At 39.5% G+C, this 24,191-nt stretch overlaps 1 protein-coding gene and 1 pseudogene across 1 annotated transcript in view; one reads left to right on the top strand and one right to left on the bottom strand.

The window, feature by feature from the left end:
- Positions 1-13,273: 13,273 nt before the first annotated feature.
- LOC101675122 lies at positions 13,274-14,400 on the bottom strand (annotated as a pseudogene).
- Positions 14,401-15,122: 722 nt separating this feature from the next.
- USP12 (ubiquitin specific peptidase 12) overlaps positions 15,123-24,191 on the top strand; it is a 29,013-nt gene continuing 19,944 nt past the window's right edge. The window contains 2 exon segments of the mRNA XM_045069572.1: positions 15,123-15,135; positions 19,715-19,944. Of these exon segments, the coding sequence (XP_044925507.1) occupies positions 15,123-15,135; positions 19,715-19,944 (243 nt within the window).

The raw sequence follows: 24,191 nt of genomic DNA on the forward strand, positions 1-24,191 counted from the left end.
ACTATCTTAATGTTAATGGCCGGTTTAAAGACAACACTGATCCAGCAGCAAGGGCAAGGCCTCCGGCAGGCAGGCCTGGAACATCCTGGCACCTTGTAGGCCCTCTTTAGCATATGAAAACTCCACTGACACCTCCCTTCCCCTCACCTTCCCCCAACAGCAGGGTACATAACCTGCCATCCCTCACAACCCGGGGCAGCAGCTCTTCCTGCCCACGGGTCCTGTCCCCGTGCTTTAATAAACCACCATTTTGCACCAAAGATGTCTCAAGAATTCTTTCTTGGTCGTCGGCTCCGGACCTCAGCCCACCAAACCTCACCTAGGTTCTAGAACTTCATCAGAAATGGCTGCATCCCCCCACCTCCCATTCCAATGGCTGGAGCATTTCCTCTGGGACTCTTAAACTTGGTGCTGAGGGACTTTCAGTTTCTGTCAGAGGTAGCTTAGTTCAGGGTTTTGTTGAGCCCTCTGTTTTCTGTTTGGTGCCTCACTGCTGTCCTCTGCTGTCCATAAGGGCTTTTGAACTGGATTCTTCTGTGCAGCTTCTTTGGAGACTAAACCTGCAGTTGAAAGAAAGGGTAAGTGTCATCTAGGGGTCTAAATGGTCCTTTTAAAAGACTTCTGACCAGACCGTGTTTTTAGGGGAAGCTCGATCCCTCCCCCTTTTTCTTGGCCTTTTGAGTTTTTGCTTAATATCTTCTTTTACTGTCATATTATTGGGGTTTTGTGGGGAAGGTGGGGAGTTGACTATTTAATTTCCCTGGTTTAACACGATCTGGGCCTCTTCTCACGTCTTAAGCATCCGTGCTTATGAGTAGAGGTGTCTGGTGATTGGAAGCCTGGTGTACATTCTGGCAATTCTGGCAAGGGCAGCACCCTAGCTGCTCCACTCCCATGAACTCCTTCCCTATGGCTCCCACCCGGATTCGGTTCACGTTCTTACGTTGATGTGTGTCTAGAATTGTGTCTCAGAAGGACCCATTTTCTTCAGCAGAGGAATGTTTTATATATTGAAGGCTGTTTTACCTTTAATCCTCTCCAGTTTAAATATTTCAGTCTCTCCGTTTTGTGTCTGACTGTAACTTTTTCTGTAGATAGACTCAGAACAACTAAAACAACATCCTTGAGAAAATTTATTATAAAATGAGTTCTGAAATTAGTCTATTTTTTTGTCATGCTGTTTTTTCTCTGATATATTGCTCTGTGTCAGCTGTGATAAAAAAAAGGATTTTTAAGAAGGTTTTATTTTTATTATTATTCTCCATGGATCAATCAATCCACATTAATAGGGTGGTATTTGTGCTTCTCCCTGAAACTGACTAACTGAACCTGAGTAACACCTAAGAGAAGCAGGAGGGAGTGGAGTTAATAAGAGATCTTTAGAGGAAGCTTTGTCTTTTATCCCTTCCAGAGACTCATTTAATGGGTAGAAATGTAGTTTCTGATCTCTGTGCTAGTTATTATGAAAAATTGGGATCTCTGAGGTAGCCAGCGCTCCAACTATGAAAGATTGATGAACACCTGAATTATATTGAGAAATTAATTGGTGGTCAGAGTAGATGCAGCAGAACTAGTATAGTGTTTAACTCTGTGATTTAAAATTTCAGGCTACCTCCGACTGTCTTCTATACTGTTAACTTTATTCTATAGGTCCTGTTTTGCAGCTCTTAAAATATCATCACACTTTCTCTGCCCCCCACCCCCGCACCTTCTTCCTGTTTACGAAATTTTTGGAGTTAATCACACTATAGGAGTCCCTTAAAAATGAAGGGTGGAGCTTTGTGGGGGGAGGGTAGGAGAGGGTAGCTTATTTAATTCAGAGGTAACATTGTGACTTTTTTTTCCCTCTCTGTACCTGTCTACAAGGTAGTTAGTGTTGAAACAACACTGGAATGTAACTGCTTTAAGAACTCTGGTTTATCTTTTCCAATAATTGAATTTTGTTAAAATGAGGCACACATGTATTTTCTTTCTTTTATCAGTATGCTCTTAGCTAAGTATGCATTTTCAAGGTTTATTTTAATTGCTTCTAACAAAAAGCTTACACCGAGAAGGGTTTCTATCAGAACTGCCTGTTTGGAGCCTTTTTGTGACTGGCTTTTTGTGACTGGCTTTTTTTGTGACTTTTTGTGAGTGGCACAATCATTCACTACCACTTGCCCTTTGGCAAATAGTACATGTATTGGGGCACTTAGAAAATCAGACTTTTTTTTTTTTTAAATGGACAGAAGAAAAATAACCACAGTTTAATTAACTGGCAGAAAATTCAACATAGGGGTTACTTTCCATATTGTTACTATAACCTATTTTCCATTACTTTCAGTTGCAGTTATCTTTTTTTGGAAGGATATTTTCACAGAGGATCGCTTTGATGGCAGTACTTTCTTAATATTCTGATGTCTGTCACTGTACTTTACGTAATACATTCAGTGGGGATTTCCTGTTGGTTTAATTCTTGTGAATGCTTTAATATTTCTGATGTTATTAGAAAGCAGGAGGAATACTACTGTGGAGTGGGGGTTCAGAAACTATCTTGAGTAGGCAGGGTAGCCTTTTGAAAGCTTTCTGTTGCAGCAGAATATCCTGCTTAAATGTCACCTTTATAGGGTCAGCTAACTTCTTTGAAAATGAATTGTTTTGATCCAATGAACCAGATTGCCTTTTTCCCCTTGTATCTTTTAGCTAGTGAGTACTTCTTTTTGTATGTAGATAGAAAAGGGGTGATTTCAGTTAGCAGTATCTCTTTTCTACTTTTGTACAGTCTACCTTTTTAAATAGTCTTTTCTCATTGTTTTATGATATGGTTCTGTATTAATTTTCTAATACAGTAGGAGCCAACAGACATGTCGCGTCAGCAAATCTATTTGTGAGGTTACAGTGGAAGGTGCTTTTCCCTAAGATCTTTGTTACGAAATAACAGTTGAGTTCCTACACCACCTTACAAAAGGCTTTTTACACCTGAATGGCTAGTGGTCATTGGTTCGAATTGGTCCAGGGGACAGGAGCATTGTGAAGAACAGCGACAAATAAAAATGAAACTTTCTTTCCATTTGTGGGTTATAAAAGGACATCCTCAAGAATAAAGTTGATTACGCAAATGTCTTGGTTCTGTTTTTGTTTGAATTGATTGATTGTCATTTTGTTTCTCTCCACCTGATGGCCATAGGCTACTTGAGGGTTAGATTATCAGAGATCCCAGAGAATGTTTACATTAGATCTGAGAGAACAGCTGTGTCCCAAGTCCTCTGCTGAGATTGGATCAAGTGTCCAGCCCTGTGGCAGGGTCTGTGAAAGGGTTTGTGATTGACAACCTTGCAGAATTTATGTAGAGAAGTTATTTTCTGTAAGAAAGGGTGGGGCAGCGGAGTTCAGGGGTATGTGGTGAGGAATGCATTTCCACTAGCACATGGAAGTACACTTTTAGATCTGGTCCACTTGGCTGTGGTGAGACTGGTGAGTAGGGTCATGTTGGGTACAGTGTTCTAAAACAGGGCCACCTAAACAAACTGTAGTAGGGGAAGAGGGTCTTAGAAGGGGATGTTCATATCCTTAGAAGAGGATAGGCATCATCGTCACCAGCCTCCAGCACGGGGGACAGTGGAGCATTTAAACATTTTAAAACTTTTTTTTTTAGGCGATACTGTTAACATAATAGTGGCAAACACCAATAGTCTCCAAATGATATATGTAAGATGAACGATTGGGCTGTGGAAAGAAATACAGAATTACTAATGTTTATTTTTATCTAAAAATGAAAGTGAAGCCTTACTAATTCTTGTTTTTAAAGATTCTTTTATTCATTTTATGGAGAGAGAGTGTGTGCACCCAACCGGGGCTGGAGATAGCTGGGTGGGGGGGGTGGCAGAGGTAGAGGGACTTCCCACTGAGTGTGGAGCCCGCGGAGGGTGGAGTCCAGAGGGTGGTGTCGGATGTGGAACTCCATCCCGGGACTCTTGAGATCATGACTTGAACTGAAATCAATATAGTCAGATGCTCAATTGACTGAGCCACCCAGGGGCCCCAGCCTTATTAATTCTTATTAAATGTTTGATACTAGTATCCACACTCTATCCATGTGTGAAGTGGTCCTATGTCACTTCAGGTTCCATAGCAACAAAGAGTTGACAGTGTAACTGTCTCTTATTCATTTATATGTTTATAAATTAGTACAATTTCAAGGTAGATTTAGAGATGATACGATTTAATTTCTGTTAATCTAATTTTTCAAAATGGTCAAATGACTTAAAAAGATAGTTTCAAAAATAACAGTGCCGTGATGAAGGCCAGGGAACTGTTGTTAGTGCTGCAGGTGGATTATTGGTTTAGTTCTTTTCAAGATTTTAGCAGGTGGGCCCTGTGTTACAAACCCCGTTTACAGCTGAGGACGCGGATAAGCGGAGTGGCGTGGCAGTTTCCAGAGGTCAGCGAGCAGGACCACACTTGGACCTAGACAGTTTGCTTTCAGAGCCTGTTCGCTTCGATGCTGAGCGGTGCTGCTTTCAAGGCCGATGATCACTCCAGTGAATTCAAGAAAATTTGGTAGATAGGATGGAGAATTTAATTTCAACAATACAGTAAGGCCGTAAAAGAAACTTTCCCCCTTGGACCTGTCTATGCATCTGTGTATCTATCTTTGATTGCCATTAAAGCCACATATAGAAATAACTGAACATAAACTCAGACCTGCAATCGAATATTAAAATCTATAGCCCACAGTTTATCACATGGAGCACTTTGTTTCATTGCTGTCACTTAAATATTAATAATTTTTAGTGAAAACAAAATTAATGTAAATAAGAAAAATTTTACATATTTACTTTGTCTCAGTCACATTCGTTACACAGTTGACTGTTGAACCACACAGGTTTGAGCTGTCTAGGTACATCTATGTGCAGTTTGCTTTTTTTTTTGGTACACAGTATAGTATTGTATTTTCTTTTATGATTTTCTTGATAGCATTTTCTTTTCTCTAGCTTACTTTATTATATATAATACACATAACATACAAAATGTGTGTTAATTAATGAAGCAGTAGTCTGTTATTAGTGAAGTTTTTGGTAAGTTGAAAGTTACACACAAATTTTTGGCTATGTGAGGGGTTAGCACCCTTAACTCCTGCACTGTTGAAAGGCTGACTGTATGTAATGTATATTTTTATATATATAAATTTACATTTTATAAAAGTGTATTTTCATGTATATGATGAACCATATAATTTTTATTTGTATTTATTAGGGATGTGTGTTCAAGATAATCTTAATGATGCGGCTATGATAAAGATTTGTGGAGGGGGCATTTATCTTAAAACTAGGAGCAAAAGGCAGTAGAGGATGTCATTGTGTCCAGTAAGCAACTGAAAAAATCAATGCTCAGACCTTGAGGAGAGTGGCGGCTTTAAAAAATTTGCTTCCCTTTATTTTGAACCTGGTTATACCTTTGATCTTCAAAACAAGCTGAGAAGACATAGGGTAGGTTTCAACCCTTAAAGCAATGTCTTTTTTGGAAATCGAGCATTCAGAAACAGGAGTGTGGGGGAAATCATCGCAGACAATCTTTTGCATGAAAGCTACACACTAGAGAGATACATTTTTAGGTTTTAGGAACTTGGAGGAAAGTTACTGTCAGGGAAGCTGAAGACAAATTTTCAGAGTTATGAATAAGATCGAAAGTTACTGCTTGTTCTGGAGAAATTGTAGTAGTTTCAAGCTTTGATTTTTCTTTAATGGGATTGATGAAGATCAGTGCAAGACCATAAGAGAAGACCCCAGAGAACTGATTATAATGTTACTCATTGCCTTATGTTCAGAAGATGAGCAGGAGTCTACCTCCCAGCATTCTGTACAAAAGAATAGACTCCCTCTGGTTCCTTAGCTTATCATTCCATTTGCTTCTTTTTTTATAATTTGGTCAACCTTTATTATAAATTTTTCTAATATACTGCGAAACGCTGTCTTTTGCTTTTACCTGTTTTGTGGAAGTCATTCGAATCCCTGTTGCGTATTCTTTAACAGAAGTGTCCAGTGATGGAGAGTGACTCTTCTCTCTGATGGCAGAGGCATAGTTTGTTGGTCATTAGCTTCATTAGACTGTGATACAAATACTAGTATTTTTCAGACTAATTAATACTGAATAATCGGTAAATTAATCTCAGTAATATTGTAGATTCTACTGCAGGTGTACTTAGCCCCCGGATAGGCTTTATTAAAGTATATCCAGAGTTACATTTATCAGTAGTACCAATGCATCATCTCCTTTTCATCTACTTCTTTTAGCATTTACCTAGAAAGCCTTTAAAGCACTTGTTTTTATGGAAACCACTTCTTGGCTCTGACCACCAATAGGAATGTAAAAATCATATATTCTCATTGGGCCTCATGTTCTATTCTTTTTTTTTTTTTTTTTTTTTTGTGGTATTGTGTAACTCATTTCTCTGTTCCTTAAATATCTTGTAAATTGGTAGATAGGTCTAGACATGTGATTGAAATTTAGTAGTTTAAAAAAAAAAGAAATTTAGTAGTTTAAAAAAATGTAGTACTTTTGTTTTTTAAGACAGGAATTCTTCCTAAGAGTTGCTACATATTTCTGCAAGAGACAAAGGTTTGGCTGTTCATTTTTATTTTTATTTTTATTTTTTATTTTTTTAAAGGTTTTATTTATTTTATTTGACAGACAGAGACCACAAGTAGGCAGAGAGAGAGAGAGAGAGAGGAGGAAGCAGGCTCCCTGCTGAGCAGAGAGCCTGATCTGGGACTCGATCCTCGGACCCCTAGATCATGACCCGAGCCGAAGGCAGCGGCTTAACCCACTGAGCCACCCAGGCGTCCTGGCTGTTCATTTTTAATTTGTAGTGCACTGGGGCTTCAGATAGTTTTTCAAGTTCCCATCAGCCACTAACGCTTTTGGTATCCATTGATAATTATTTCCTACTCCATTATTTGTAGTTATTTCTTCTGTATTTATTAGCTGGATTTATTCTATAAGCTGGAACTTCTTCATCAACTCTTTAGTTCCCTGTGAACTATAGTTCTTACAAGAAAGACAAGATAAGGGGCACCTGGGTGGCTCAGTTGGTTAAGTGACTGCCTTCGGCTCAGGTCGTGATTCTGGAGTCCCAGGATCTAGTCCCCCATCGGGCTTCCTGCTCAGTGGGGAGTCGGCTTCTCCCTCTGACCCTCCCCCTTCTCATGCTCTCTTTCTCAAATAAAAAAGACAAGATAAGGGGCACCTGGGTGGCTCAGTCAATTAAGCATTCAACTCTAGATTTTGGCTCAGGTCATGATCTCAGGATCCTGTGATCAAGCCCCTTGCCTGGCTCCATGCTGGGTGTGGAGCCTGCTTGGGATTCTCTCTCTCCCTCTGCCCCTACTGTCTACCCCTGTGCTCATGTGCTAGCTCTCGGGGCTGGGGGGAGGGAGGGAACAAGATAAAACATTGAGGTTCTCTTTTTATATATGAGTTTACAGCATCCATGGAGTCTAATGAAAGGTTTTATAAAATATCATTATTAATTCATAAATATTTATATGATTAATGTGCTTTTTATCAATTGCAGTATTTCTTTTGAATGAAATTTGGCTCTTGAATCGGTACAAAATATACTCCAGGCTGATCTACCTTTGTATATTTCTTGTCCCAGACCTAGTGTAGCCATATCTGTAAGACATCCTAGTTCCTTTTTGTGGGAAAAAGGTTCTTAAAGACTATAATCTGTGTGCCAGGGAAACTTGTTGCTGCTAGGCCTTTCAGTGGATAGAAGTTGAAAACACACACACACACACACACACACAAACACGAGTTTATACTAATACTTTAAATTCCAATTTAAGGGGCGTCTGGGTGGCTTAGTGGGTTTAAGCCTCTGCCTTTGGCTCAGGTCATGATCTCAGGGTCCTGGGATCAAGCCCTGCATTGGGCTCTCTGCTCAGTGGGGAGCCTTTCCCCTCCCCTTCTGCCTGCCTCTCTGTCTACTTGCAATCTCTGTCAAATAAATAAAATAAAATGTTAAAAAAAGGAATTGTTAAAAAAAAGATTTCTTCTTTTTATTCTTAGACTATTTCAATATGCATGGATAGTAAAAGCTCCATGTTTTAAAGTTGCTCGAACTAATTTTTTGTGTAGTTCTCCCACGGACTGGATAAACATTTAGGTGTCACTGATCTCTGTTTCCTTTCAGCTTTATGAATTTCTTTTTTTCCTCTGAGATATTTTCGATTTAATTTAGTTTAAAAAAAGATCGGTGCAAAGTAAATATTTTTAAAAAGGTACTTTGATTCCTCTCTACTCTTTCCTCTTTCTCTATAACCATTTTTATTAGTTTTTAATTTATCCTTCCTGGTTTTTAAATATAAGCAAATGTACATGTCTGTGGATGTGTTTGACATTACCCTTAAAAAAAAAAACTTATTTTTAGAGAGAAAGTGTGTGTGCAAGTTTGGGTGGGAGAGAAAATCTCCAGCAGATTCTCCACTGGGCACAGAACCTGAATTGGGGCTCGATCCCACAGCCTGATACCATGATGAGATCAGCTCCTGAGCAGAAACCAAGAGTCTGGTGCTTAACCGTCAGAGCCACCCAGGCACCTTGACACTGCCCCTTAAAACAGTCTCCTCTGCCTAGGCTTTTTAGGTTAGTGAGGATGTGACCTCCCTGCCTGGTAGTGCTTTGAGAAGTGTCCTCTGCCCTCTTCTTACACTTTCAAAGTCTCCCCATGTCCTCATCAATCAGCTCTCGGGTGTTTTGTCAGCTCGCTTTGGGAACCAGTGTCTGTTAGTGGGAAGGAAAAAGGAAGACAATGAATGTTGATCAAATTGTGTGTCATTGTCTCCTAAGGTAGGATTATTTTCCCCCATTATTAAAGAGGAGGACGTTAAAGTTCAGTAGGCTGTAGTTACACCCAGCTGGTAAGAAGTCGGTTCATGTGGAGGCTTCAATGCACCTGAAGTCTGTTTGTAATATATCAAGAGTGATGTGCAGGTATCTCAGCATTTCAGTGGTGGTTGTGCTAGCATACTGAAAAGTTGTTGTTGTTTTTAAGATTTTTATTTATTCATTTACTTGAGAGAGAACACAGTGTGGGGGGATGGATGGTAGGAGCAGAGGGAGAAATAGACTCCCCGCTTGGCAGGGAGCCTAATGTGGGGCTTGATCCCAGGACCCCAGGATCATGTCCTGAGCAGAAGGCAGACACTTAACCGACTGAGCCACCCAGGTGCCCTTGAAAATTTTTAATCTAACATTTCAGAGGATCTCATTTTATTTTCTTTTTATTATTAATATTTTTTAGATTTTTTAAATTTATTCATTGGAGAGAGAGCAAACATGAGTGGTGGGTGGCGGGGGAGAGATGGGGGGAGGGTCAGGAGGAGAGGAGGGAGCACACTCCCCACTGAGCAGGGAAGCCTGATGCAGGGCTCAGTGCTAGAACCCTGGGATCATGAACTGTGTTGGAGGCAGACGCTTAACCAACTGAGCCACCCAGGGACCCTTTGTTTTTATTTTTTGATGGCACTTAAGAATCTGATAGAAAACCTCACTTTTGTGTCTTTTCAAAAGAATTTTTGAGAGTTATATTTTAAAATGTATAATATATGAAATGCTTAATATCTACAATGTAACAATGGGAATTGAAAAAAGAATTATAAAGAAGTCTAAGCCTTTTAAGTACTCTTACTGTTTAAACTGTATAGTTTTTAAAATTAGTTTTCATGAAGGCCAAATTTATTGCATATATTTTCCTTCTGTTTTAACCTGAAACCAATGCCTGGAGCATCTGTTTAATGTTCAAATGGCAGATTAGCAGACAGAATAATTATTTCTACTCTCAGATACCTTGTAATTTATGAGGACCATAAATTCTCTATCTTCTCTCTGTTTTCGTAACTATACATGGAAATTCATTCTCTTGAAAATGTGTTGTCCCATATTTAACAAGTTTTTTTTTTTTTTCCTATTCTAGTTTGGGAATACCTGCTACTGTAATTCAGTTCTTCAAGCATATATTTTTGTCATCCATTTCGGGAAAAAGTTCTAGCATACAAGAGCCAACCTAGGAAGGAGAACCTTCTTACCTGCCTAGCAGACCTCTTCCATAGCATAGCCACTCAGAAGAAGATTCCTCCTAAGAAGTTCATAACAAGATTACGGAAGGAAAATGGTAATTCTTCTACTTCTGAATGTATTCTTACGTACCAGAAAGGGTAAATAATAGCACACCACAGTTCAGCAGGCACTGACTGAGCATCATCTAAGACTGAAAGTACGTTTGCCATGGAAAAACCAAAGCTGACGTTCCTGTCTTGAAGGAAGTGCTAGTTCAGTGAGGGAGGTAATCACACAGTAATTAATATGAGGTATGATTAATGTTGGAAGTATGTTCTACAAAGATTACATTTTGTATGCCAGGAAATGAGAAATGATAAATTTTTTATTTTATTTTACTTTTATTTATTTTTGCCTGCTTGGCTCTTCTATGGAGAATAAAGTTGGGTCTTCTTCCCATTATCTGTTGTTTTTGTAGTTTCATGCCTGTTTCATGTCTGCTTCATGTCTGTTTCATGTCTGTTAAGCCATTGGATCTTTACACTACCCTGATTAAGAGAGCATGTGATCTCTCCCACTTTAGCCCTGCAAAGAATAAAGGCTAAAAAGCTTTCCATAAACTTTTTGGCTTAGGGTAGGTGTAGGTGGTTTTAACTCCACAACCCCCTTTTTAAAATAGTTACTGATTAAGCCTGTCTTCTCTTTTCTCTCTTCAATGTTTTTCTTTTAGATTTGTATAATGTTCTAGCAGGCCCAGAATTCAGATGTTATTACCTCATTTTATATGAAATAGTGGATGCTCAGAGGAGTTAAAATGACTTACAAGGGTCCCACACATGTTTCTGACATCTAAGTCGCATATTCTTTCTGCTGTGTTATGTTACCTCAGAAAATTCAAGTAGGATTTATCTATTTTTTTTAATTTGCATTAGTTTTTTTTTTTTAAGATTTTATGTATTTATTTGACAGAGATCACAGGTAGGCAGGAGAGGCAGGCAGAGAGAGGAGGAAACAGGCTTCCTGCCAAGCGGAGAGCCAGATGCAGGGCTCGATCCCAGGACTCTGGGAATCACGACCTGAGCCGAAGGTAGAGGCTTTAACCCACTGAGCCACCCAGGCGCCCCTCAAGCATGATTTAAATCACATGTAGAATTCTGGGTTTTGTTTGATGTAGCCAGTTTAATCATTGTGGAAATAAAATTGAGTGGTATTTTTAGTTTGATTTATTATCAAAAGATGCTCACAGAAATAAGATTTGAGACGTCTTTAAGATTGGTTACCCAACGCACCATTGGATAATGCTGTCCTTAACTGCATGGACACTGTTCATTATCCCATGAACTGAGATAAGCCTGGGTCATATACAGTGTCCTGAGACGTGAGAAGACACTGAGATAACATGGCAGTAGGCTATTATTCTTGAATCTGATTCACCTGTTAAAAGATTTTGTTCATTTCCTCTGTAGACAGATACAAAGCAGTTGATCATTCATTCACAAAAACAAATCTTTTTGTGTTTTCCCTATGAAAGCCAAACATCTCTCTTAAGTTAGAAATCTGTGTAGTATCTTCTGTTTTTAAGAACACCAAATACAGCTCAGTTAAAGTTTGGTTGAGTGATTCAAGTCCCTTAAGTCATTTTGTCTGTATTGGTATGAAACTTCAGGGATTTTGTCTTGGTAGAAAATTCATGTACATGTTACTTGAACATGCCATCTTTCTCGGTGATTTTGTTAGTATTTTAGAAATGGTCAGCATCAGAAACATGAAACACAGAATACACAGTATTTTCTTTTTCAGTGAATAGTGCACTTTTCTTGACCATATTATTATTATTTTTTTAAGACTGATTTATGCGAGGGCAGCGAGGGCAGAGAAAGAGAGAGAATTTCAAGTAGAATTCCTGCTGAGCGTGGAGCTGGGCGCTGGGCTCAGAAGCAGAGCCTGGTCTCACCACCCTGAGATCATGACCTGAGCCAAAATCAAGGGTTGGATGCTTAACCAGCTGAGCCACCCAGGAGCCCCTTGACCCTATTCTTTTTTTTTTTTTTTTAAGATTTTATTTATTTATTTGACAGAGATCACAAGTAGGCAGAGATGCAGGCAGAGAGAGAGGAGGAAGCAGGCTCCCCACTGAGCAGAGAGCCTGGTGCAGGGCTTGATCCCAGGACCCTGGGATCATAACCTGAGCCGAAGGCAGAGGCTTTAACCCACAGAGCCACCCAGGTCCCCCGACCCTATTCTTTAATTTATTGTATGTGCTCTTAGTTTGGGCTGCTGTAACGAAAGTACCATAGCCTGGGTGCCTTAAACAAGAGACGCATGTTTCTTGCAGTTCTAGAGGCTGAGACATTCCGGAGTAACATGCCAGCAGCTTCAGCGTCTGCTGCGGGCTGTCTTCCTGGTTTACACATGGCTGCCTTCTCGCCGTGCCCCGCATGGTGAAGAGAGAGAAGCAAACTCGCTCATGTCTCTTCCTAAAAGGACTCTAATACCAGTCTTAAAAACCTAAAGGTAATCCCAAGGCCCCACTTCCAAAGAGCAGCACATTGGGGGTTAGGGTTTCAACATGGGACTTTGGGTGGACGTACATGCCTATGGTCCTGAAGTGAGCAGTGGCTTTTTAAATTTACAGTAAGTCACGCTGCACACAGAGCTCAAGTTACTGTGTTTTGGAAGTTGCATCTCTGTGGCTTTATACGTTTGCTTGTCAAAGCTGGAATGTTTTTGCAGTGTTTATATTTTTTTAATAATTCAGTATTTTCTGAAAAATTTTTAAATGTTTTGGCAGAGTACATTGTACAGTAGAATTCTTTTGTTTGATGAAATTGATTCCAGGGTGAATAGTCCAAACTAATGCTCTCATAGTTTTGTTTCATTTTTCTATACCTCAGAAACAATATTTAATGGAAAAGCATGTTTATTATTTGATGTTGCTGGCATTTGTATGAAGTACTGTTTTGCCTTTTGATTTTTTTTCCTGGTAATTTTGTGGAGGAGAGCATACAAGTTAAAGAGCATTTAATGGACTATCCATTGCTTAACTCTCCTACTGACCTTATGTTTGCTGGGGTTTTTTGTTTGTTTGTTTGTGTTTAAATCTATGGCACAAATGGATATTGCCCATTTCAGAATTTCCACTATTTTGACTGTTGGATTGTTGTTCTTTTTTTTTTTTTTAAATTCTAAAGAGCTTTAATATATAAAAAGGCCCATAGTTTCCAAATTCCCCTCAAAAAGGGAATTAATAATGAGTCCCGTCAGAGCTGGGGAAAAAAAAATGTTAAGGGGGTGGAGAGATGAAGGCTGACAATCATTCTCTTTCAAAAAGATCAATAATGTGTCCTCAAATAACCGCTCAGAAGGAAAAGAACTGTCCATATTTGCCTTACATACGGTATTGGGCAATTAAATGCCAACTTAGCTATTTAAGAATGACTTGCTAAAACGTTGAAAAAATGAAAGACTTCATCCTTGTCATAGACTGCCACTTCAGTGGAACATTCGGTGCACATGACTGGGTGGTAGAGTTCTTCTGCTTGTGCCTCTGCTGGCTCTGCAGCGTCCTCATGGCTGGACCTCATCTTCTCAGGGCCTCGCCTTTTCTTCCTGTTCTCTGGGATTTTGTATCTTAGAACCTCCTCTTTGTTGACAGAACAATTCATCACAAACATTGCTCTATACTGAGTTTTGTAGGATTCGTGCCTTTGGCCATCAAGACATAGTGTGGTCATGCAGGCAGGGCAATTCAAGACAGCATCACTATTTGGAACAGGCTGCTGTTGTTGATGTGGCCTTGTATTCCAAAACCATGGTAGCCTCTTCTCTGTGCATCAACCCAGGCCTGATCTCTGTTCTCTTTTTCAGGATCATAAAGTAACTCATCATTTGTTGGAATCCTGTGTCGCTTTTTCTTCTTCTTTTTGGTCACCTGTGCTGTTTTGTCTTCATCCTCAGAATCAGAATCAAAATATATATCATCATAGTACTTTGTCAGAGCTGTTCCAACTTTTCCAGTTCCCGAGGAAGACCCTGTTTCCAGAGAGGATAACTTGTCCTCCATTGTTTTTATGATAGAATTTAATTCGGCTTCCATTTCTTTTTCAAATTCATCTTCACTAGATGATTCCCTTTCTCCAGTAAGACATTCTCTGATGGGTTTTCGTTTTTGGTCAGGAGTTCCATGTAAAAGCACATTCACTTCATCTTCAGAACTGCTCAAAGCGGGTTCTTCGTCGCTAGGCTCTTCTACCGCGTAGGGGTCGCAGTCCTCCTGGAGCCGGTTCATGGTGGCCTGCACCCTCGGACACCGACTACGAGCTGCCGCACAGCATCTGTTTACTCCGCAGGTGCCCCAGCTAAAGCGTCTGCCACTCCACTTCCTGGATTGTTGTTCTTAAACCAGTTTTCTTCCATGGTATGCTGTAAATAAACACGTCATGTTTTGTACTTGCAGTCGATATTAGCTCCATATTATGTTAACCGCTGATACTTTATATAGCTAATCATTTCGATGTTACTTGGGAAGAAACTGTTTTAATTTCAGTAATGGATTTTTGCTTTTAAAATTTTAATTCATGTTCCCTAACCATAGCATATAAGAACTGTAGCATAGAAATTTTACAGTGTGATAAGACTTGCTCCATAAATGTGTTCTCCCTAATGATGGGAAACTAGCTGAAAGTTTGAATTGATTAACTATTATATATTTAGCTTCTGTTGACGGCCAGAAACTAGTGGAGAGAACCAATAGTCATGTAATTTAATGTGTTATCTCCATGAAAAAAAAAATAAAACATGGAAAGGGAGTTGATCAGTTATGTTAGTTCAGAGAGTTGAAGTGAGAAGCCTTTGGAAAATCCGAGGCAAACTCATTCCAAGTGGATAGAATCGAAATTGCAGTTGCCCAGAGTGCTTGAAGGATGACAAGAATATTCATGTGGCTGGAGTGGAGTAAGAGCAAAAGGGCAAGGGCCTAGAACTTGGGCTTTAATTTGAAAGCCATCTTGAGCCGTTAGGGTTGCTGAGCAGGTGGGTGATGTGTTTTGATCTGGCTGCTGGGTGGTGTGGTAGCATGAGCGGGCATGGGTCGCATGAGTACAGCCCAGGAAGCCAGCCAGGAGGCTGTTGCACTAACCTAGGTAAGAAGTAAAGCCCTCCGTTCTACACTGCTAACTTCCCATAGCCACTCTACCATTCTAGAAGACTCAAAACACAGACTGATGAGCTACTTGTGTGCTAGCTAGCAGTGACTTGGCTTGGGATCACTTCTGGGGGGCTTGAAAGTCCCATCAGCTGGCACGTGTAGCTGTGTGCTCTGACTCACTGGGTCTTTTTTTTTTTTTTTAAATATTTTATTTGATTATTTTGACAGAGAGAAATCACAAATAGGCAGAGAGGCAGGCAGAGAGAGAGGAAGGGAAGCAGGCCCCCTGCTGAGCAGAGAGGCCAATGCGGGACTCGATCCCAGAACCCTGAGATCATGACCTGAGCCGAAGGCAGCGGCTTAACCCACTGAGCCACCCAGGCGCCCCTGACTCACTGGGTCTTAACAGCACAGGTAGTTCACGCTATTGTTTGGGCCCAGATTTCTTCCCATGTTGTCGTAGCTGTTTCCGCCCCTGTTGTTCATTTGGTAGTTTATTCATTTGGTAGTTCATTCGTTCGTTCATTCATACAATGCCAAGCACATCTAAATATGTGGCAGGCATTGTCCTGGGTGCTGGAGATACAGCAGTGAATGAGACAGAAAAGATCCTTATTCTCAAGAAACCTGTATGTACCTAGCGATGCTACAGGTGATGCAGAGAGATACTGATATAAATATGTAAGAATATATATTTAAGGATTGGTCTTCCTTAAGTGAGGAAATTATTACAAATAACACCTGTTAAATAGATGTGAGTGAATAATTCCCATGTTCATTTTAATCCTGTTTCTCCAAAAGAGCGTAAAAGATTTTTGTATTAATGAAAGCTAACTATTTCTGAATTATGAAGAACACAGAACATTTTTACACGTTGATTTAGTTTCCCCCCCCTTTTTTTTTGCATTAATGTTGCAGCTATTTGGGATTAATAATTTATACCTTTCATATTCATTTATTTAATAATGAATTGTCCCATTAGACTGTCAGTTCCGTGATGAGGGGAAGCCATTTGTTTTTGCTCACCATTGTATTCCCAGCATGTAATCTAGTTCCTGGCACATAGTAGGTGCTTACTAAATATTTGATGAGTGAGTGAGTGAATGAGTGAATTTGTTTAATTTGCCAAAGCAACTTTGAAGCCCACCTTTCCCATCATGCTACTTAGCAGAAAAGAAAGCAAACCATAAGGAAACCAAGATTTTAGAAATTAAGTGTAATACAGTTTACGGGTCTTGTCTGTGGCCATTTAGTTGTTGTTTTGCTGTTTATGTGGTTCTGGTTGAAGTTTTTAAATCTGTATTGACTACTCAGGCATAGCAAGAGTCTGGCACATGTACCATAATATTTATAAAAAATGGGCTGCAAATTATTTTAAATATTTCAACAAAATGCTTTAAGAGTATTTTCTGGTTTACTCTATATCTCATTTCCAGAGTGTTCAAGTCAGTTGAGGTATGTCTGTGCATGTGAAGTCCTTTGTTCTGTGTTAAAAGAACAACATCTAAAAAAAGTTGTTTCAAGTTTTAAAAAAACAAAAGTATTTGCCTATTTTGCTTTATAAATTATTTTGAAAGACATGCATAGATGCTAAAATAACTTCTAACAGGAAAAAAAATGAGACTTCTTATTGTTTATTGTTTTTTCTTAACCAGAAGTTTTGAAATTTATATCTTTTTAGTTATTTTCTAATTTTATAGTTTATTTTAAATATTCACAGCCAAAATACATTTATTACAACTTTGGTTAGGGGGCGCCTGGGTAGCTCAGTGGGTTAAGCCTCTGCCTTGGGCTCAGGTCCTGATCCCAGGGTCCTGGGTTTGGGCCCCGCATTGGTCTCTCTACTCGTCAGGGAGCCTGCTTCCTCCTCTCTGTCTGCCTGCCTCTCTTCCTAGTTGTGATCTCTGTCAAATAAATAAAGAAAATATTTAAAAAACCCCAAAACTTTGGTTAGAAAAAACTTGATTTCATGGGGAAGAGACTACTTTAGACTGTGGCACTGAGCCAGCATATAGAGAGCCAGCATATAGAGTAAATTGTTCATATCTCACTTTAACTAGGCCCTTAGAGTTTTTATAAAATATTTTTATGGTGCTCTCCCATTATCCTTCCTTTTAGATTCCTCGCTGACTTTTCCAATTTGTTCGTATTTTCCTTGAAGACTAATCAACTCTAGCCTATTTCCTTCTTAGCAGACATGGGTGGTTGTTTTGTGACCTGGTGATAGATGAGTAAGTGAGAGATAAAAAGGGGACTTTTAAGGGTGTCCTGTACACTTCTAGAAGCTGCCCAGACACTCAAAGTGTCAAGGTTGGTGAAGGAGTCGGGATGGACAAAGAGGCCACGAATCAGGCCTTTAGGAGGTGAGGGGAAGTTGACAGATGACCACAGAAAGAAGGAGGTTCAGGGTAGTATGGCCAGACCTTAACAGCTTTTTTGACTGAGGGTGAGTTTTTCATATGCAAAGCAAAGTGTAATGATTTAGAAGTGGCTGCAGGGAGCTCAAAAATGCCAGAGGCTGAAAAGATGGGGAGTTTAGAACAGAACCTTGTTCTGGAGGGAACAGCAGAAAGGGTTGAGAAAGAAGAAAATCCCAAGGATGAGGAAGGAAATAAGGAACAATAAACGACTCAGAGCAATAGAGGATGGGAGAGTGGGGTTGGGAGGTAGACTAGTATTTTCAGGGATGAGGCATCATTGCACTGAGAGGCAAAGTGAAAGATGATTGACTTCAGTTACCCCAGCCTTGCCTAGACCCGTCCAGCGGTGGAACCATCTAAGGGTTCTGACCATGACTTGGTTTGTCTCAGGAAGATAGAGTAGACAGCTGGGAGGTTTTGCAGTGAGCTGTGTCAGTGTCGGGAGTGACACACAGACTTCTGGCGGCAACAGGGGATGGGGAATGGTGTCACAGTCTCTTGGATCTGTCCCTCATGGGCAAAAACCACTGGACACACAATATCATGAGTTAAATGTTAATGCCACATAGGCTAATGCAGTATCTCTCAGGACTCAAGGCTTTCATTGTTCTTAAACATAAAGGGCTTGTTGGAGGCTAATCAAATCCCTCAGGACAAGTTTAAAGAAGAGAAGTGGGGAGTGGCTCTAACTGCATTAGTATTATTGAGTTTGACTTGAACTCCAAGAAGGAGGTTTAATAAATTGCCTGTGACATACATGTAATGAAAGGTCGAACCATCCTAGGAATCCAGACAGTCTTGCTCGAGCAGCTGCACCTTACATCTGAGGCTCCTTACAGGTCTTTTTGACACCAAGAGTGAAATGAGGCTTTATTTTTATGACTGTACCTCCCAAATCCACATTTTCACTAGTTTCCATTCTGTTCGTACAGTAACTTTGCAAGAGACGATGGTATTCCGTTTTCCAGACCAGAAAATCAAGGCCTTTTTGATTACCATAAGATTGAACATTTTCTCACATTTTTTAACTTTTTGAATTCTGTTTCTATAAGTTGTTGATTTCCACACTTGGTATTTCCTTTTGTATAAGCTCTTCATGTGTTGAAGCTGTTAATAGTTTTTATGCTCTTTTTTTTAAAAACCTTTTCAGTGATTTCTAATGCACAGAAACTTAATTTTATGCAGTCATAACTGTAGCTCTTCTAAAATGTAATTTTTTGTTCTTTTTATCTTAGACTTTGCTTAAGTTTTGTTCCTAATTTGTTGTCTTTTATTTGAAAAATGTCAGCTGTGATATCTTTGGAATTTATTAAATGTGCCTTGAGTATCTAAAGGTAAAATATTGCTGGCCAGATCTTCTCAGTGTGTGTGATCGCTGAGCAGCAGGTGCCAGTTGTGGGGCAGGGCCTCCCTGGGCAGGCTGCTTTGTATGCAGCAGCAGGGCTGCTTGGGGACTGCCTGCTTTGTGTCCTGGGCCTGCCACTTCCTGGTGGCATGACTTTCCCTCTCTGATCCCATTCCCTCATTTGGAAGATGACAATAACATAGTCACAGAGTTGTTACAAAGAGCACCTGCAACACTGCCTGTGAAGTCCTTACCTTTCAGTTTCAGTGGTGTGATGTCCAGTGCTGGGTATAAAGCAGTTCATGTCAGTGACTGGTTTTTGGTGATTTTTTTTCATTTGTATAGTTACAGGGAACATTTCACAGAGTTACAAAATCTCACTTTTAGAGATTATCTGGATTGAATAGATCATTTATGATACCAATGTTTCCTATACCTGACTGCAGATCAGAGTCCCCTGGAGGAACTTTGGAAAGTTCCAGGTTCCAGGCCTCACCTCTGACTGAATCCCTAGGATGCATGGCCCACAATTCTCGTGGATCACTTAATATTGTTGCTTTAAAAAGAAGATCCTCATTTGTCTTAACTGTATTTTCTCCAAGTTTAGTCATATGTTTTTGTGAAAGATAATCTGTTTCTTGTACATGACTGACAATACCAGACGTTTGTAATTAGTTCTGATAGAATATTGGATATTTGTTTTACATCTAGTTTTAATCAGGTTATTAATTTTGAAGTAATTCTCTAATATATTTTTATTTTTAGAACTATTTGACAACTACATACAGCAAGATGCCCATGAATTCTTAAATTACCTGCTAAATACCATTGCTGATATTTTACAAGAAGAAAGAAAGCATGAGAAACAAAATGGCCATTTACCCAACGGTAATATTGACAATGAGAACAACAACAGCACACCAGACCCACCATGGGTTCACGAGATTTTTCAGGGAACACTGATAAATGAAACCAGATGTCTTACTTGTGAAACTGTAAGTATGTCATAAAATTTTGTATAGAGCAGATTGAATTCATTTTTATTAAAACTTCTTAGAGATGGAGTGTGAGAGATGAACATGAAGGTTGTAATTTCTTAGGTGTAGCATAAATGAATTATCAAAGCTGTACTTGCTCTTGTACTCAGTATGCTCTGTAGTAATGCTGCTTATAAACAGTGAGTACCTGGGCTGACAGAAAAATACTTACTGCGGTTTGGACCGTAGTTCACCCTTGAACAACAGGGGCTTGAACTGCATGGGTCCACTTATTTGTAGATTTTTTTTTTGTATACGTATACTACTGTAAATGTGAGGTTTTTAAAAATAATTTTCTTAACGACACTTTCTGTAGCTAACTTTATTATAAATACATACTATGATACATACACAAAGTGTGTGTTAATCAAGTTTTATGTTATCAATAAGGCTTCTGGTCAACCGAAGGCTCTTATAGTTAGCTTTTTGGAGACTCAGATGATTTTCAACAGTGGCAGCGTGGGTAGGAGGTTTCGGTACCTGTCACCCCCCCTGCATTGCTCAGGGGTCAACTGTATTTGTTTTTATTTCCGTGTAAGAGGCCATAGAGTCATGTTCTGGAAATTGTTCGTCTGTGTCTTACTTAAGTCCATAAGAAACTTACAGGTCAGGGAGGTACATTAATTTGTTTTCCCTTTTCCTGAAGTTGTGTTTATTGCTGATTGTTGGAATAAAAACTAAAGCATACTGTGTACACTCAAGCAGGGGGAAGTACCCACTGCTGGATACTTCGTAAAGCAGAGCAGTAGGGAAGAAGCCTGGAAATGGATTTTATGTGGGGTCAGATAGCCCAGTCCTTTCGTAGGATCATTACCTTCTTAAGACATTTACATTTTTAAAGAATATGTCCTTTTTAAAAAAGAAATCTAACATTTCTCATAATGAGTTTATCTGATGTTTCCTTCTAACTGAGACGCAGGTACGCATTCTTGGCTGGAGTGATTCAGTTAACGTGTCTTTCTCAGGGTCTCACGTGTGGGCACACAATATCCGTCTGCCTCTCGTTGGTAAAATTTTGATCTCTCATTCAAGGTGTTGTTCACTTTCTCTGGTTGATAATGTCTTGTTCTTATGCCTTGGTAAAGGCAGTCTGTGGGGAGACACAAATATCTTGTTCATCAGAATCTCCCGCAACATTTAGCATCCACTCAGGTCCAGTCCTACTATGATGGTTCTACGACTAGTCTTTAATAGCACAGAAGAGTAGCATCATCCATTGGAAAAGAGAATTCACAAGCAAGAAAAATAAGACAGATGTTTTATGGATGTTTGGAAGAATAGCATGGTTACTTGTTTTTCTAAATCAGATAAACATACCTAGTATGTTGAGTGAGGCTAATAGGAAATTACATTTTTTAATTAATGGACTTCAGAAAAATTGAGTAGAAAATACAGAAAGTTCCCAACTCTTTCTCTCTCCTTTCTTCTACTTTCCCCTATGATTCATGTCTGGTATTAATGAGGTACATTTGTTGCAGTTGATGGACCGATAATGATACATTATTATTATTATTATTATTTTAAGATTTTATTTATTTATTGGACAGAGAGCACAAGTAGGGGAAGCAGCGGGCAGAGGGAGAGGGAGAAGCAGGCTTTCCGCTGAGCAAGGGGCCAGATGTGGGGCTCGATCCATTCTGGGATCGTGACCTGAGCCGAAGGCAGATGCTTAACCCCTTAACTGACTGAGCCACCCAGGCGCCGCATGACACATTAACTAAAATCTGTAGTTCATATTTTGAGTTCAGTCTTGGTATTGCCTGTTCTGGGGTTCCATCTGTTTTGACAAATGTATAATGACACGTGTCTGTCATTAAAGTATCATCCAGAGTAGTTTCACCCTTTGTTTCACAAATTCATCCCGCCTTCCTCTCCAAATCCCTGGCAACCCCTGATCATTTTACTGCCTCCATAGTTTTGACTTTTCCAGAATGTTGTATATTTAGAATCATAGAAAAGTAGCTTTGTAGCTCATTTCTTTTTATCACTTAATTATATTTCATGATGTGGATATTCTGCAGTTTATCCATTCACCTATTCACTTATCCATTCACCTGCCTCCCAAGTTATGATGACTATTGCTTTGTCTGCTCTGGGCCTTGTGCTTCTCCATATAAACCGTAGAATCACACAATATTTAAAAACTAGCATTGTCCACAAGATAGTGTGCTGTGATTTCAAAGGGGATTGCCTTGACTCTGTAGATGAAGTTGGGAAAAACTGACGTCTTCACAGTCTTGAGTCCATTGTCCATTTACATAGACTGTACATTTATCTACATCTTCTTTGATTTAGAAAGAAATCATCTTGTAGTTTTCATGTTGATCTTGTACATATTTTATTTTGTTATTTGTATAGATGAGTGTGGGGTTTTTTTGTTTGTTTTTGGCTCTAATGTAAGTAATATTGTAGTTTCTTTCTCTTTCTCTCTCTCTCTCTCTCAAAGCAAATGGTGACTGTTTTGGTTCCACCATGAATTAAAAGATAGGGTCTTTAAGATTTTTTTTTTTAATTTGTCAGAGAGAGAGAGAGAGAGTGAGTGTGAACACAGGCAGACAGAATGGCAGGCAGAGGCAGAGGGAGAAGCAGACTCCCTGCCGAGCAAGGAGCCGGATGTGGGACTCGATCCCAGGATGCTGGGATCATGACCTGAGCCGAAGGCAGCTGCTTAACCAACTGAGCCACCCAGGCGTCCCAAGATAGGGTCTTTAAATAGAACCATGACCTATACGGATTAATGATCTATTGACTGTTGATTATGCACTGATCTGTTTAATTATAATCAGGCATTTGGAAAATGATAGTTGTCAGTAGTATAACTTTAGTTAATGAAGGACACAGTAGTAATAAATAAAATTCTTTTGTGGAAATACATTTTTATTGGTGACCCTCTCTCACATCAAGTGAAAGAGGTATAATTGAGTGTTTGAATATATTAACATGTTGTGAAGATGTTTTTGGGTTAGAGTAAGGATTATTGCTCACTGCTGCAGCCATTAGTTAATTGTAGTAAGAGTTTGGGCAATGTTTGATGGCAGGAATTGGTCTCAGTACTCATATTTATTCAATCTAACCAACTCCATTTGTTTTTTAACACAATTTTTGTAGATCCTATAAAGAAGAATTTTATTGGAGCTGAGTTCTAAGTAAATATATTGTCCAATTATTAGAGCAGTGTTTTGCTTGGAATAATAGGTACAATCAGAGAACTTGACAGTTGCTTTTGATGCTTATGATGGAGTTTGGTCTGTGTTAGAAGATATGTATAATTCATCCTCTTCAATAAAACAGAAAATAATTAAATTTGTTTAGCATGTTGAGAAATGCAGTAATAGGTGAAGCTGGCAAAGTAGATTTGGGAGGGTTTGGGGATACTGTGATATAAGGTCTTTGAAGTTTATGTTACAGACTGAGGATGATGGGAGTGAGGATTAGATGGAGAAAGTGATATCACCCATTCTTGTTTTGCTCAAATATTTATTAATTTTACTTGTAATGGATGGATAGTGATCCTTCTATCCATTCCTCGCTAGCTATGTCCTCCTGTGGTCTGCAATATGTATTTGCAGATAGTCTCCCAAGAATTAAGGGTATGAATTGAGAATATTTCCTCAAAATCTCAATCATCCTCTTGCAGACTCAGTAAATGATCATTAGTACCATGCCTTTATCAAGTTCAGCTAGAGGAATGACATTGAGAATTTCTCAGAATGAATATATAGCATTTCTTCATTTAGTTTCGTACAACTATTTGAGTACCAACTATGCCAGGTAGAAGATGGGTAGAGGTTGGTGGAAGATGAGTAAGACCTCAATTCTGATCTCAAGATGCTCACAGGTGAGCATGCAGGCTTCCAACAGATAGGTAATTCCAGTACAGTATGTTGTAGTTCAAGTAAGCACGAGTCTGTGGGAGTCGGACAACAGTGGAGCTGACCTATCCAGGTGGGAGTGGGATGGAGTGTGCAGGTTCAGAGTGGGCTTCCTGGAGACAGTGTTCATATGGCAGATGTTAGTAACACAGTGGCTAATGTCGCAGTTGGTAGAAGATTGGGTTTCTGTAATGGCACCCTCTTCTTGTGTTCTTCTGTTGTTTGATGCTTTCTTCTGGTCCCATTCTTTTTCTGCTATTAATCCTTCAAATGTGGGCTTCCTCCAGGCTTTTGTTTTGGGCTGCTTGTTGCTCTGCCTTGGGAGGGTCATGT

This window comes from Mustela putorius, unplaced genomic scaffold, assembly GCF_011764305.1.
Source record: "Mustela putorius furo isolate JIRA1106 unplaced genomic scaffold, ASM1176430v1.1 tig00003942_pilon_pilon_pilon, whole genome shotgun sequence".
Taxonomy (NCBI): Eukaryota; Metazoa; Chordata; class Mammalia; order Carnivora; family Mustelidae; genus Mustela; species Mustela putorius.